Source organism: Salmo salar, chromosome ssa03 (assembly GCF_905237065.1).
Source record: "Salmo salar chromosome ssa03, Ssal_v3.1, whole genome shotgun sequence".
Taxonomy (NCBI): domain Eukaryota; kingdom Metazoa; phylum Chordata; class Actinopteri; order Salmoniformes; family Salmonidae; genus Salmo; species Salmo salar.
In genome coordinates this window covers 98,426,379-98,442,556 of record NC_059444.1, presented here as the reverse complement: position 1 = coordinate 98,442,556, position 16,178 = coordinate 98,426,379, and the positions used below count along the sequence as shown (strand labels likewise).

Sequence of the window (16,178 nt, the reverse complement as noted above, 5' to 3'; positions counted from 1 at the left end):
AAACAACTATGTACATATGACCAGGTGCAGAAACTCTGGCTGGGCCCGGCTGGGCTACCAGTCTTACCACGTTCATGTTTCCCCAACTTAGCTAAGCTGTAACATGGTAGGGATCATGTGTCAAAGGGGGGAGTTGTTGATTTTGTAAATACATTTTGGTTTGCACCTGGGTTTTCTGTGTTTGCTGAACAATTTTGTGCAAAATGTGTGATTTGTATGACTAACAACATGGGAAGAGGGATTCCGATGCCACTGTCGACTCATCCAACCCCTGAAGGACCATTTGAACACATAATGATGCATTTTATTGAACTCTCTCCTTGTCAAGGTTACAAATATTGTCTGGTGATAGTGGATGCCTTCTCCAAGTGGGTAGAGGCTTTCCCATGTCGACATTCCACTGCTATGGCAGTAGCCAAGAATCTCCTTAGGGAGATCATCCCAAGGTGGGGGTTACCATCTAAATTAACCAGCAACAATGGCTCCCACTTTGTGAACCTGGTGATACAGACCTTGTCTGAGAGTCTGCAGATAGGCCTCAGGACCCATTGTAGCTATAGGCCGCAATCTGGCGGTTTAGTTGAACGAGCTAATCAGACCCTTAAATCTAAGATGGTGAAGCTTATGGCAGAGACAGGGCTTTCCTGGGTCACTGTGATGCCCCTGGCTCTGATGTACATGCGAGAGCGGCCCCACAGAACCACTGGATTAGCTCCTCATGAGGTTCTGACAGGTAGACCAATGAGGATGATCAATTCTCCCTTCCCACAGAACAAGCTGACACTGATGGGCTGTGACGATGACATGGTAAGTTATTGTACTGCTCTAAACAATGTTTTGAAGGCTATTTTCCTCAGGGTGAAAGCGTCTCTACCCTAGCCTCTGGTGGGGATCCTGCACAAACTGCAACCAGGTGACTGGGTGGTGGTGAAAGTCCTGAGACCAAAGCATTGGAACCAGCAGAGGTGGACTGGACCATACCAGGTGATGCTGATTACCCCCACTGCTGTTCGCGTAGCTGAGAGGTCTACTTGGATCCACGCCATCCACTGCAGGAAGGTGCCATACTGCCCACCAGACCCTGAGGATGGAGGACCAGAGACGCCGGAAGTCACCGACTAGATGGCCATGGGAGGATCAGGCCCAGACTCTACGCATAATGTTTCTTGCTCTTGTCTTGAGCCTTCTCATTACAGTTGTCATATGGACAGTGACTCAAGGACAACCGGTCCTGGAAAGACAACATGGTACGGACTCGACTGATGACCATTCAGTCCCATGGCGGGACTTAAATAACAGCCACTCCAGCTCAAGCCAACAGCAAGCTCAGGACAGGAGTCCAGCAAACAATAGCCGCTCCCATATCGAAAGAAGAAGAAGGTCGATGCATCCACTGGATGAGCACCATAGTAGGAATCACGAGGGAAACACTTGGTGGTCACTGCTTAACTATACAGTATAGACTGAACTGATGTTAGGAAATACCTCCTGTTATGTATGTAGCTTGTTTCCACATACAGAGATCTCCCCATTCTTACAGTATTCAGTAGAGGTCATCATTAATGGCACTCTATGTGCACTAGAAGTGCTCTTGTCCAATGAGAACACAGGGGGTCAACACTCACTAGGTAGAACACTGAGGGATAAATGCATTAATGGTAATTTGTCATCAACAAAAGATTTACGGGGGGGATTTGATTGTTCACATTGGTGCAGTAGAATCATCTTAGAACCTAGATCTCGTGTACCAGAACCTATTCAAGTCCAACCCCGGCGAACCCCATTTAGGACCTGTCATTGTCACAACCCAAGCAATATTTCAATACCACAATTTAATGAATCCTATCTGGGAATGTCAACAGGTGTCAATTATAGTGTTTTCCCAATAGGATGTAGCTGGAAGAAGGGAACATGCAGCTCTGGAAACCCCATTAGACTGAGGGTGGGGCACACAATTATTGATGTGGAAACTGACGATCGTTCTCCTCATCAATTTGGCTCAGCAACATTTACTGATCATTATTGGATCTGTGGTGATAATGCCTACCTCTACCTACCAACAAATTGGACAGGGTGCTGTATTTTTGGTAAACTAAACATCTCCCTTGTGGTAATGCATAAAACTAATTCCTCCATTCCAAGCAGGTTAAGACGAATTAAGAGGGGCATCTCGCAATCCAATTATGTCCCCAGTAACTCGCGACGATCCTTGAAATTGGAGAAGTTCTGGCGCGGTTTAATCCCCTGGTATGGGGCATCGGAGAATGCACATGAGTTGGATAGGCTAGGATATCATTTGGAATCCCTGGTAAATTTGACCACTGCAGGGTTTTCTATGATAAGACCAGAGTTGCAAGCCACTCGACTCATGGCAACCCAAAATAGGGTGGCACTTGACATGTTGCTAGCACGTGAAGGAGGGGTGTGTCAAATTATAGGAGATCACTGCTGTACATTCATACCCCAGGGAGATTAAAATTAAACTAATGTAGTGGAACATTTGAAGGAGCTTAGTGGTGTTCTCGATAGGGAACACCAGCCTGACATCGACTGGAATCCGTTAGGGTGGGTTCAGTCAGTGTTTGGTGCTTGGGGAGCGACTATTTTCCACTGGCTCATCTATGGTCTAATATTACTGATTGCTCTGTTGCTAATTATCATTTGTGTGAAGAAATTGTTTAACCTCTTACATCTAGACGTTCCGCTAGCGGAACACCTGCTCCAATATCCAATGATAGGCGTGGCGCGAATTAGAAATTCCTCAAAAATACAAAAACTTCCATTTTTCAAACATATGACTATTTTACAGCATTTTAAAGACAAGACTCTCCTTTATCTAACCACACTGTCCGATTTCAAAAAGGCTTTACAGAGAAAGCAAAACATTAGATTATGTCAGCAGAGTACCCAGCCAGAAATAATCAGACACCCATTTTTCAAGCTAGCATATAATGTCACAAAAAACAAAACCACAGCTAAATGCAGCACTAACCTTTGATGATCTTCATCAGATGACACGCCTAGGACATTATGTTATACAATACATGCATGTTTTGTTCAATCAAGTTCATATTTATATAAAAAACAGCTTTTTACATTAGCATGTGACATTCAGAACTAGCATTCCCACCGAACAATTCCGGTGAATTTACTAAATTACTCACGATAAACGTTCACAAAAAACATAACAATTATTTTAAGAATTATAGATACAGAACTCCTTTGTGCAATCGAGGTGTCCGATTTTAAAATAGCTTTTCGGTGAAAGCACATTTTGCAATATTCTGAGTAGATAGCCCAGCCATCACGGCTAGCTATTTTGACACCCACCAAGTTTAGCCCTGACCAAACTCCGATTTACTATTAGAAAAGTTTGATTACCTTTGGTGTTCTTCGTCAGAATGCACTCCCAGGACTGCTACTTCAATAACAAATGTTGGTTTGGTCCCAAATAATCCATAGTTATATCCAAATAGCGGCGTTTTGTTCGTATGCGTTCAAGACACTATCCGAAGTGTAAATAAGGGTCACGCTCACGACGCATTTCGTGACAAAAAAATTCTAAATATTCCATTACCGTACTTCGAAGCATGTCAACCGCTGTTTAAAATCTATTTTTATGCCATTTTTCTCGTAAAAAGCGATAATATTCCGACCGGGAGTGGTGGTTTTCGTTCAAAGACGAAAGAATAAAAACATGGAGTCGACTCGTGCACGCGCCTCAGTCTCATAGTACTGTGACCGGCCACTATCCAAACGCGCTACTGTTTTTCAACCAGGGCCTGCAAAGCCACGATTCAGCTTTTTGCCGCCTTCTGAGAGCCCATGGGAGCCGTAGGAAGTGTCACGTAACAGCAGAGATCCCCTGTATTGGATAGAGATAATCAAGAAGGCCAAGAAATGGTCAGACAGGGTACTTCCTGTACAGAATCTTCTCAGGTTTTGGCCTGCCAAATGAGTTCTGTTATACTCACAGACACCATTCAAACAGTTTTAGAAACTTTGGAGTGTTTTCTATCCAAAGCTAATAATTATATGCATATTGTAGTTTCTGGGCAGGAGTAATAATCAGATTAAATCGGGTACGTTTTTTATCCGGCCGTGAAAATACTGCCCCCTAGCCATAACAGGTTAATAAAGTGGTTGATGTTGTTCTTACTATGCCCTTGCTTGCAAATCAAGTAGGTGTAGATGAAGAATCTGAGATTGATGGATGACAATCAGGTTAACACAGGGAAATATTCTCACTGGACAGTGTAGATAGGGAGGGTTCACAGTATATGAATGATTTCCCTGACCTAGTCCCTATTCCTGACTACATCTCTAATGGTGGGGAACCCAATTCTGAGCATGAGGACTCAGAGGGATGACTGTCCTATCTGTTGTGATGAGGACTGTGTTTAGACACTGGTTCTCCTGTAATTTAGGGAGTATTTCTATGTTCTGTTTTTTTGTATTTTACTCAACAATATATTATTCTGTATGATTAAACATATGCAAGTCTGTCTTGTAGTATAAAGGTTGTAAACTCAGTTTCTGAAGGGAGAAATCTTACATGGAAATAAGGTACTCGACTTTGAAGGGATTTGTTTCACTATTTTCTTTCAATTTTCATTATGTATTTTTTTATTTTAATAATTCATATACTATGCAACTACTGTTAGTAAGGTACCATGTTACTGTTCTGATTCTCCAGAAGGGACGGAGTCCCTTGAGAGGGGAATGTGGAATCAGAATTAGTTGGGTAACATAGATAATTAAGATGTCTTATCTGCATAATATGCTTATGTAATATACTTGTTATTAGAATGTATCCCTTTGGTCTCTGGTGTTGGCAGTGGTACTTCTTCCCTCAGCTGGGGCTCAGTCACTTGGGGCCCAGAGAGGGGAGAGGTCAGGCTTGTCTTTCAAATGTCCTTGGTGCTATGCAGAATATCAGAAAGGGAAGAGGACAGGATGGAACATTGTCTTCATATGTGAATGTATCTGTTAAATCACGTGAAGGGATGACGTGATTAATGAGGAACCAATTACTGGTCTCCACAATGTCTGTGCGCAAGTCACTCCCTCCTTTTCTATTGGGGGAAGGTGTATGGCAGTGTCTGGAACCATTGCATGTCCTCTCTGATGTTACACTTATCCTAGGATAGTGTATGACCTAGAGGCTCACTCCCCCCAGTGACCTTGTCCAGGAGTGGGGTCAAGAGGGGGTTTACTTGAGATGGGAGTATCTAGAGTTGACAATTGATTTATGCCATTGGATGAGTTGGTGGTTTTGTACTATGAAGTACCAGGAACGAGATTAGAACCTTGTCATAGGGACCAAACTGAACGATAATTTATAGTGAATGCTATCTGGCTATGGGATACTCCTCTCTCAAGTAAAAGTCTTCCTTTGTGAACTGTTCTTAATATCTGCGGTTTGTCATGTCGACTAGGGGGGTGGATCTTTGCTATAAAAGATCTCAGTAGCCATTGTATTGACACTCTCAACGGTTCATTAGAAATGGCGAATCGTTGAAAGTCAGTGCTAATGCAAAGCTTTTATTATTAAAGATGTAGTTTAAGTATAACTCTGACTGGTGTGTGAAGTGTATCTCTCCTTATTTGGTAATACAGAAATTATCACCACATTTGGTGACGGGGATGGGATGTGTGTGCTATTGCAAAGCTCTTATTACATTTTACATTTTAGTCATTTAGCAGACGCTCTTATCCAGAGCGACTTACAGTAGTGAGTGCATACATTTCATACATTTTTTCCGTACTGGTCCCCCGTGGGAATCGAACCCACAACATGCATGGCGTTGCAAACACCATGCTCTACCAACTGATCACACAGGGGGTATTATTAAAGACGTAGTTTAAGTATAACTCTGACTGGTGTGTGAAGTTTGTCTCTCCTCATCTGGTAATACAGAAATGAACCACCACACCATATCGAATCACCATCATAGTTGCATCATAATTTACTTTAACATCATTGAAAAACACATCCCAGCATTTCCATGTATTTTTTATTTGTATCTATTTATTCCATAGCAATTGACATTTCATATGATCATGAAAGAAACCTTGCATTACTCTAGAGACGGCTTCGCTAAAGTACAAATGTATTCTATACAATATGTTATTATTCCCCAATGACCCTATTCTGGTATCTTCCCCTTGCTTGTTGTAAATATATATATAAACTTGTAGACAAATACATAAAAAAGATAGACAAACAACAAACATGTTAAATGATAAAACAGTTCTCGACAATAGTGAGAGAGAGAGAAGAGAAGAGAAAAGAGTGAGAGAAGAGAGCAAGATCAGTTGTGTATGTGTGTATGTATAAGTCCTTATGTGTAAGCGAGCATGTACGTGTGTGTTAATATCCACTTCGTAGTGTTCAGATATTTTTACAGTTCCCATACTTTCTTTTTTTCGCAACCTGAAGTCCCTGTAGAATTTAGTACAGTCACGGTGTTATGGAGCTGTCTCGGAATAGCTGTCTATCTATAAAGAGTTTGTCCACAAGGAGAAAGGCACGCATACCCTTCTCCCTCTGTTGCCTCTGAACCGGATACATTCTCTTATGACGTTCGTTTATCTCACTTGGAAATTGGTAATTGAGACCGAATTTGGTCCCTTTAAGTTCCCTTCCCCTGCTTTTGATCAGCTCCTTTTGTTGGTAGCGTTCAAATTTTGTGATGATCGGTCTGGGACCATTGGTCTTGTCGCTTCGAGCTCCAAGTCTGTGTACTCGGTGGAAAGCCACCTTGTTTTCTCTATAGGGAGTTTCAAGGCAGATTGCATGAATTCTCTGATCGCGCCCTCTGGATTATTGGATGCGTCCTCAGGAATCCTAGAAAAAAATAGATTTTCAACCACGCTACGACTTTGTATATCTAGCAGCGACACCTTCATCACCCTATTTTCCCTGAGTAGACAATCCATGTTGGAATCGTGTATTTTTATCTTGGCTGTGAGTGCCTTGTTCTCTCCTTGGAGCGTGAGAATTTCACTCTGGCTGAACTCCAAACTCCCCCTCAGCCCTGCTACCTCCTCACACAACTTTTCCAGTGTTGCACGGATTCCAGTCAGAGCACTAGCCTCTACTTCAACAGTAAGTAAACCATCCGTGTCTGTAGATTCATCTGTTTTTCTTTTTTTTGTTGGGTTAGTCGGACAGCTGGTTGGCAACTCAGGATTTTACTCCCAAGAACCGGACATTATAATAGGACACATACTCAGTTATGTGGACACATACAATTATCATGTTCCATTGCAGTGTGTATGTGTGTCCAGTGTGTGTGTGTCTTTGTGTGTGTGTGTGTGTGTGTGTGTGTGTGTGTGTGTGTGTGTGTGTGTGTGTGTGTGTGTGTGTGTCTGAGTGTCTGTGTGTGTGTCCAGTGTGTGTGTGTGTGTGTCCAGTGTGTGTATGTGTCCAGTGTGTGTGTCAAGTGTGTGTGTGTCCAGTGTGTGTGTGTGTGTCCAGTGTGTGTGTGTGTCCAGTGTGTGTGTCAAGTGTGTGTGTGTGTGTGTGTGTCCAGTGGTTGTGGCGCATCTAAACTGTTCTTTCAGGATCACAGAAAGAGACAGAGTTACTACTTACAGGAATAAACTGGCCCAAACTGGTGTGTGTTACTCCATGTATTTAAATGTCATATTCTGATCAAACATAAAACACACGATTAGAGTGAAACATCATGACACAGGGACACTGAGGAGTAGTCGTTGACATCCCAAACCCTAAACCCTGGATAGAGGGGCTCAGTGAATGTGGAGGTGAATGTGTACAGGTGGGTCAGTGTGTCAGAGGAGACTCTATAGTAGGACAGAGTGCCGGCTGGCCAGTCCAGATACACTCCTACTCTGTGGGAGCTGGAGGAGGGGATGTCTATGGTAGTGAGATTATTATTGTGCCTGGCAGAGTAACTTTTGTCATAGCAGATCAGACTCCAGGACTTGTCATTGTAACCAATCAGACAGTCATTACCCCTTCCTCTCCTGTTGATTCCTTTATATGTCACTCCTATTCTAGCCCCTCCCCCTCTCCACTCTGCCTCCCAGTAACAGCGCCCAGTCAGACCCTCTCTACACAGCACCTGTTCATAGTCCTCAAATCTCTCTGGGTGATCAGGATACGGCTGCTCCTCTCTCCTACATGTCACCTTTCTGTTCTCCTCAGACAGAGAGAGGTGTCTGTTTACTGTGTTTAGGTCCAGTGTGAGATCACAGACATCTGATGGATGAAACCAGACACAATATTAGAAATCATCATCATTTACATTAGAATGTTAACTCACTTTTCACTAATTCATTTAATGTAGATGTTTCTAGGTATCAAAAAGAGAAGAGACTTGTTGAATGATCAAATGTTAAACTGTGGGGTAATATAAAACACACTTATTCCCATTAAATATACAGACACAAACATTGTCAAAGCAACTCTTTGTAAACTTTGTTGTCCCTGATCTCTGCTTCTGTAGAACTACAGCTGATATTTAATATGACCAAGTAAGTAATGATGGTGGTCTTTGACTTAACTTGAATTAAGATTTATTCTTAGTCATATTCTTCACAGCAGTCAACACTCACATTTTCTAAGCCCAGGTTTCATTGTGTTCTCTCCACCATGTTCCACACTGTAGCGGTAAGCAGAAGAACAGACAGTCATTGAGTGACACACACACACACACACACACACACACACACACACCCACACACACCCACACACACCCACACACACCCACACACACCCACACACACCCACACACACCCACACACACCCACACACACCCACCTTTGTCCAAGTGGTGGTAAGACTGTTTGTCTTAACTAGCCTTAACTAGTCAAACATGTCTGATATGAACATTGACATAAACCCTCTACATACTTGAGTTTCTCCAGTCTGCATTGTGGATCCTCCAGTCCAGCAGAGAGCAGTCTGACTCCTGAGTCTCCTGGGTGATTGTAGCTCAGGTCCAGCTCTCTCAGGTGTGAGGGGTTTGACCTCAGAGCTGAGACCAGAGAAGCACAGCCTTCCTCTGTGACTAGACAGCCTGACAGCCTGCAAAGAGTCAAATCATATTAAAATCACACTGCTATTCTTTGGTGGTGAAAATAGGGGCAGTATATTATTTCAACATATTCAGATACATCAGTGTCCTGAAACCTGCCATATCTATTCAGAAATTAATGTATCACGTTAGAAAATTACAAATGATCAAAGTAGTGCTTTAATTTATAGGACAAATATTTGAGTAGACTGACCAGACCAGTTTAAAAAGCAGTATCAGTCAAAAGACAGACAGTGAGGTATCATATTTAGATTGTATTGAGTATACAGTCCACACCATATCTATTTTGGCAGTGAAGCAAACATTTTAAATGTGGCTCTATAGTCCAGCATTTTGAAATAAAGATCAAATGTTTCATATGAGGTGACAGTATATAACGTCACCTTTTATTTGAGGATATTTTAAGACATATGTTTCAAGTTTCGAATTGAAAGCACTTCATGTATCTAGTCCCCCTATTTGAAGAAGTCATAAGTATTCTAACCAATTAACATAGTGTATTAAAGCAGTCAGATTTTAGTATCAAGTCCCACTTGTTGGTTGCGTTTGCAGTTTGTTTTGGGTTGTGTTTTGCCCAATAAAAACTGAATGGTGGATGATGACCGGAGTCATTTTCTGTCTAAGTGAGTAGATAACATGTTTCTAAACACTACTAATGTAATCCTGGTGCCATGATTAAGAAAAATCATGAATTAATCATGAAAAATTGTGAGTAAGTTACAGAGGCTACAACAAAACATGCTAACCTCTCGCCATACCAATAACAGAGGCTACAACAAAACATGCTAACCTCTCGCCATTACCAATAACAGAGGCTACAACAAAACATGCTAACCTCTCACCATTACCAATAACAGAGGCTACAACAAAACATGCTAACCTCTCACCATTACCAATAACAGAGGATACAACAAAACATGCTAACCTCTCACCATTACCAATAACAGAGGCTACAACAAAACATGCTAACCTCTCACCATTACCAATAACAGAGGCTACAACAAAACATGCTAACCTCTCACCATTACCAATAACAGAGGCTACAACAAAACATGCTAACCTCTCACCATTACCACTAACAGAGGCTACAACAAAACATGCTAACCTCTCACCATTACCAATAACAGAGGCTACAACAAAACATGCTAACCTCTCACCATTACAAATAACAGAGACTACAACAAAACATGCTAACCTCTCACCATTACCAATAACATAGACTACAACAAAACATGCTAACCTCTCACCATTACCAATAACAGAGGCTACAACAAAACATGCTAACCTCTCACCATTACCAATAACAGAGGCTACAACAAAACATGCTAACCTCTCACCATTACCAATAACAGAGGCTACAACAAAACATGCTAACCTCTCACCATTACCAATAACATAGACTACAACAAAACATGCTAACCTCTCACCATTACCAATAACAGAGGCTACAACAAAACATGCTAACCTCTCACCATTACCAATAACAGAGGCTACAACAAAACATGCTAACCTCTCACCATTACCAATAACAGAGGCTACAACAAAACATGCTAACCTCTCACCATTACCAATAACAGAGGGGGTATGATCCTTGTACCTCTGTAACTTTGTCATTCATCATCATTCTCGATTCATTCATGATTATTCATAATCATGGTAGCATCCACATGAATGTAGAAGTGTTCAGAAACATCTTATATTCTTACTGACAATACAAGTGAAGTGACTCCAAAATGACAGGACATTATTCACCATTCAGTTTCTATTAGGAAAAACGTCATCCAAAACACAACTAAAACAAACTGTAAATGCATTCAACAAGTTAGTAGAATCACAAGCTTGATGTAATCACTGCAGGCATGGAACATGGGACCAAATAATAAACTTATGACTAAAAGAATTTGTCCAAATAATTAAGACTTCTAGATACATGAAGTGCTTTCATATCTAAATGGTGAAACAGATATGCATGAAAATACCCTCAAATAAAAGGTGACATTCTGTACTGTCTCCTAATATGAAACATTGTATCTCAAATCCAAAATGCTGGAGCATAGCACCACATTTAAAACTGTAAGCTTCACTGTCCAAACACATATGGTGTGGACTATGTGTGTCTGGTAAACACATGTGGATCTGGTGAACAGTTATCACTTGTTGACCAACTACAGGAATACTGACCTCAGAGTCTCCAGTTTACAGTGGGGATTCCCCAGTCCAGCAGAGAGCAGCTTCACTCCTGAATCCTTCAGGTCATTGTTTCTCAGGTCCAGCTCTCTCAGGTGTGAGGGGTTTGACCTCAGAGCTGAGACCAGAGAAGCACAGCTTTCCTCTGTGACTAGACAGCCTGACAGCCTGCCAAGAGTCAAATCTTTTAAAAACACAGTGGTGAAAATAGTGGCAGTATTTTTTTGAACATATTCAGATACATCAGTAACCTGAAACATGCCATATCTATTAAAACATGTATGTTTCATTATTAGAAATGACAAATGATCGAGGTATTGCCTGCAGATAGAATCATGTATAGTACAAATATTTGAGTAGACTGACCAGACCAGTTTAAAAAGCAGTATCAGTCAAAAGACAGACAGTGAGGTATCAGATTTAGATTGTATTGAGTATACAGTCCACACCATATCTATTTTGTCAGTGAAGTTAACATTTTAAATGTGGCTCCATACTCCAACATTTTGGATTTCAGATCAAATGATTTAAATGAGGTGACAGTATATAATCTCACCTTTTTATTCGAGGATATTTTAATAGGTATCTGTTTCACGTTTATTAATAAAAGCACTTTATGCATCTAGTCCCCCTATTTGGAGAAGTCATGAGTATTCTTACCAATTCACTTATATTGTATTAAAGTAGTCAAAGCATAGTATTTGGTCGTAAACTTCCTGGTTGCATTTGCAGTTAATTTTGGTTATGTTTCGGTGATGATGACTGGTGTAATTATCTGTTTAAGTGAGTAGACAACATGTTTCTAAACACTACTAAATTAGTCCTGATGATGCCTTGATTGAGAAAGATCATGAATGAATCATTAATAATAATGAGTGAGAAAGTTACTGAGGCTACAACAAAACATGCTAACCTCTCACCATTACCAATAACAGAGGCTACAACAAAACATGCTAACCTCTCACCATTACCAATAACAGAGGCTACAACAAAACATGCTAACCTCTCACCATTACCAATAACAGAGGCTACAACAAAACATGCTAACCTCTCACCATTACCAATAACAGAGGCTACAACAAAACATGCTAACCTCTCACCATTACCAATAACAGAGGCTACAACAAAACATGCTAACCTCTCACCATTACCAATAACAGAGGCTACAACAAAACATGCTAACCTCTCACCATTACCAATAACAGAGGCTACAACAAAACATGCTAACCTCTCACCATTACCAATAACAGAGGCTACAACAAAACACGCTAACCTCTCACCATTACCAATAACAGAGGCTACAACAAAACATGCTAACCTCTCACCATTACCAATAACAGAGGCTACAACAAAACATGCTAACCTCTCACCATTAACCTCAAATAAAAGGTTACATTCTGTACTGTCACCTAATATGAAACATTCTATCTCAAATCCAAAATGCTGGAGCATAGCACCAAATTTGTAACAGTAAGCTTCACTGTCCAAACACATATGGTGTGGACTATGTGTGTCTGGTAAACACATGTGGATCTGGTGAACAGTTATCACTTGTTGACCAACTACAGGAATACTGACCTCAGAGTCTCCAGCTTACAGTGGGGATTCCCCAGTCCAGCAGAGAGCAGCTCCACTCCTGAATCCTTCAGGTCATTGTTACTCAGATCCAGCTCTCTCAGATGTGAGGGGTTTGACCACAGAGCTGACACCAGAGAAGCACAGCCTTCCTCTGTGACTAGACATCCTGACAGCCTGTAAAGTGTAAAATCATTTTAAAATCACACTGCTATTCTTTGGTAGTGAAAATAGTGGCAGTATATTTTTCTATATTTTCAGATACATCAGTGTCCTGAAACCTGCCATGTCTATTTATAAATTAATGTATCATTATTATAAATTACATATGAATAACAAATGATCAGAATATTGCTTGTCAATAGAAACCAATTCACTTATAGTGTTATTATTTATTTAAGTGTATTGACGTAGTCAAAACCATAGTATTTGGTCCCATATTAACTTGCACACAATGACTACATCAAGCTTGATTTGGTTGTGTTTTGCCCAAAAGTAACAGAATGGTGGATGATGAGTAGATAACTAGTTTATAAACACTATTAAAGTAATTCTGACTGCCACAATTAAGAAAAATCATGAATGAATCATTAATAATAATTAGTGAGAGAGTGTAATGGGAATTTTAATGTTTGTGCTTCTCTTATAACTCATTTCTGCGTTCCATTCATGAGCTGTTCTATAAACCTATTTCAGTGTTCATGCAAGTGGTTGACTGAACAAATCCTCATTATCAGTAACTGCAATTTGGCAGTAAGCCCACCCCTTGTTTTGAGAAGGAATGAAAGATATCTCAGTTTCAAGGTCTCAGCTTAGAGAGAAGAAGCCCCGTGACGTGTTGGTCTGTCACATGAATGAAACATAACGGTAATGATTAATTAGCCGTATATATAAGACAACTGCTGGGACTGCTCAGGAAGAGCTCCTGATTGACCATGGTGCATTGAGTTGGTTGGAACCTCAAAAGCCTGCTGACAATAAACAATGATTAATTTAATTAATTAAATAATTTAAGATTGACTTCAAGTGTCCCTTTCCACCACAAGAGATACAGAGGCCAAAGAGAAACATACTAACCTCTCACCATTACCGTCAAATAAAAGGTTACATTCTGGACTGTCACCTAATATGAAACATTCTATCACAAACCCAAAATGCCGGAAATGTAAAACTGTAAGCTTCACTGTCCCAAATACACATGGTGTGGACAATGTGTGCCTGGTAAACACATGTGGATCTGGTGAACAGTTATCACTTGTTGACCAACTACAGGAATACTGACCTCAGAGTCTCCAGTTTACAGTGGGGATTCCCCAGTCCAGCAGAGAGCAGCTTCACTCCTGAATCCTTCAGGTCATTGTTACTCAGGTCCAGCTCTCTCAGGTGTGAGGGGTTTGACCTCAGCGCTGAGACCAGAGAAGCACAGCCTTCCTCTGTGACTCCACAGCCTGACAGCCTGCAAAGAGATCATCATGACTTCACAAACACACTGTTCATTTAACACAAGCAGTGAAGAAGGACAATGGCAGATGCATTTGGTTTATTCTCTCAAACAACATTTAGATTGATCTTCAGTCTCCTAGAATTGTATGTGTCACGTTCCTCGTATTCTCCCTCATCGGAAGATATGTCGAAATCACTCGATGACCAATACGCAGCAGGTTGACTGTTCCACATCATCTTTATTTTAGATGGAAACGACAAAACAAAATAAACACGCAAAGGAGAAAGGTGACAGTTTCACAGGTGAAACGAAACACAGTGCAAAATACAATTACCCACAAAAATCAAACACAAACACACCCCACTATATGGGACTCTCAATCAAAGGCAGATAGACAACACCTGCCTTCAACTGAGAGTCCCAACCCCAATTAACCAAACAAACATACACTCACTAAACTCCACATAGAAATACCTAACCTAGAACCTACCCCAACACTCACAACCCCACTATACCATAACCAAACATAACTGCCACGTCCTGACCAAATATAATACAAAAAAACCTAAGTATATGGTCAGGACGTGACATTACCCCCCCTAAAGGTGCATACACTGAATGCACAAAACCAACAGAAAAAACAAAACAAAACAAAAAAGAACAACACACAATTAACCTCCTAACTAAAGGGAGGGAAGGGAGGGTGGCTGCCGTCAACGACGGCACAGTGCTACACCCCCTCCCCAACCCACCTCTATTGGAGGTGGCTCCGGTTCTGGCCTACTGTCCAACAGACCGTAGACAGACCTGTTGGGCTTAGGACAGTAGGCAGACTTCTTTGGTTCTGGTTCGTGGGCCGACTCCGTCGGTCCCAGGCTGTAAGCAGACTCCTTCGGTTCTGGGTTGTAGGCAGAATCATCACAGTCATAGTTAATCAACTTTATTTTAGAATTGTGACCAGACTCACCCGGTTCTGGGTCACAGGCAGCTCCCCTCAGTCCCGGGTCGCAAGAGGTTGTCGGATACTCTGGTCCGCACCCCGGTGTCGGATCCTCCGACAGCCCTGACCCAGGATTCACCAGGCTGGGGAGACATGATGGATGCCTGGCCCTGGGCACAGGCACAGGACTCACCAGGCTGGGGAGACCCACTGAAGGCCTGGTCCTGGGAGGTGGCACAGGATGAACCAGGATGGGGAGACCCACTGAAGGCCTGGTCCTGGGAGGTGGCACAGGACTCACCAGGCTGGGGAGACCCACTGAAGGCCTGGTCCTGGGAGGTGGCACAGGATGAACCAGGATGGGGAGACCCACTGAAGGCCTGGTCCTGGGAGGTGGCACAGGACTCACCAGGCTGGGGAGACCCACTGAAGACCTGGTCCTGGGAGGTGGCACAGGACGAACCAGGATGGGGAGACCCACTGGAGGCCTGGTCCGAGGAGGTGGCACAGGACGGACCAGGATGGGGAGACCCACTGGAGGCCTGGTCCTGGGAGGTGGCACAGGACGGACCAGGATGGGGAGACCCACTGGAGGCCTGGTCCTGGGAGGTGGCACAGGATGAACCAGGATGGGGAGACCCACTGAAGGCCTGGTCCTGGGAGGTGGCACAGGATGAACCAGGATGGGGAGACCCACTGGAGGCCTGGTCCGAGGAGGTGGCACAGGACGGACCAGGATGGGGAGACCCACTGGAGGCCTGGTCCTGGGAGGTGGCACAGGATGAACCAGGATGGGGAGACCCACTGAAGGCCTGGTCCTGGGAGGTGGCACAGGATGAACCAGGATGGGGAGACCCACTGGAGGCCTGGTCCGAGGAGGAGGCACAGGATAAACCGGGCTGTGGGGGAGCACTGGAGTTCTGGTACGGACACTCTTTACCCATACTCCAGGCTGAATGCCCAC

The 16,178-nt window shown here is 42.5% G+C and overlaps 1 protein-coding gene across 1 annotated transcript in view; it reads right to left on the bottom strand.

The window, feature by feature from the left end:
• The window catches only part of LOC123741767 (NACHT, LRR and PYD domains-containing protein 12-like), a gene marked incomplete at its 5' end in the record, with an annotated part of 98,487 nt that overhangs the window by 78,727 nt on the left and 3,582 nt on the right, over positions 1–16,178 (bottom strand). Inside the window, 3 exons of the mRNA XM_045715951.1 lie at positions 11,250–11,423; positions 12,834–13,007; positions 14,113–14,286. Of these exons, the coding sequence (XP_045571907.1) occupies positions 11,250–11,423; positions 12,834–13,007; positions 14,113–14,286 (522 nt within the window). The remainder of the gene's footprint in view (positions 1–11,249; positions 11,424–12,833; positions 13,008–14,112; positions 14,287–16,178) is intronic.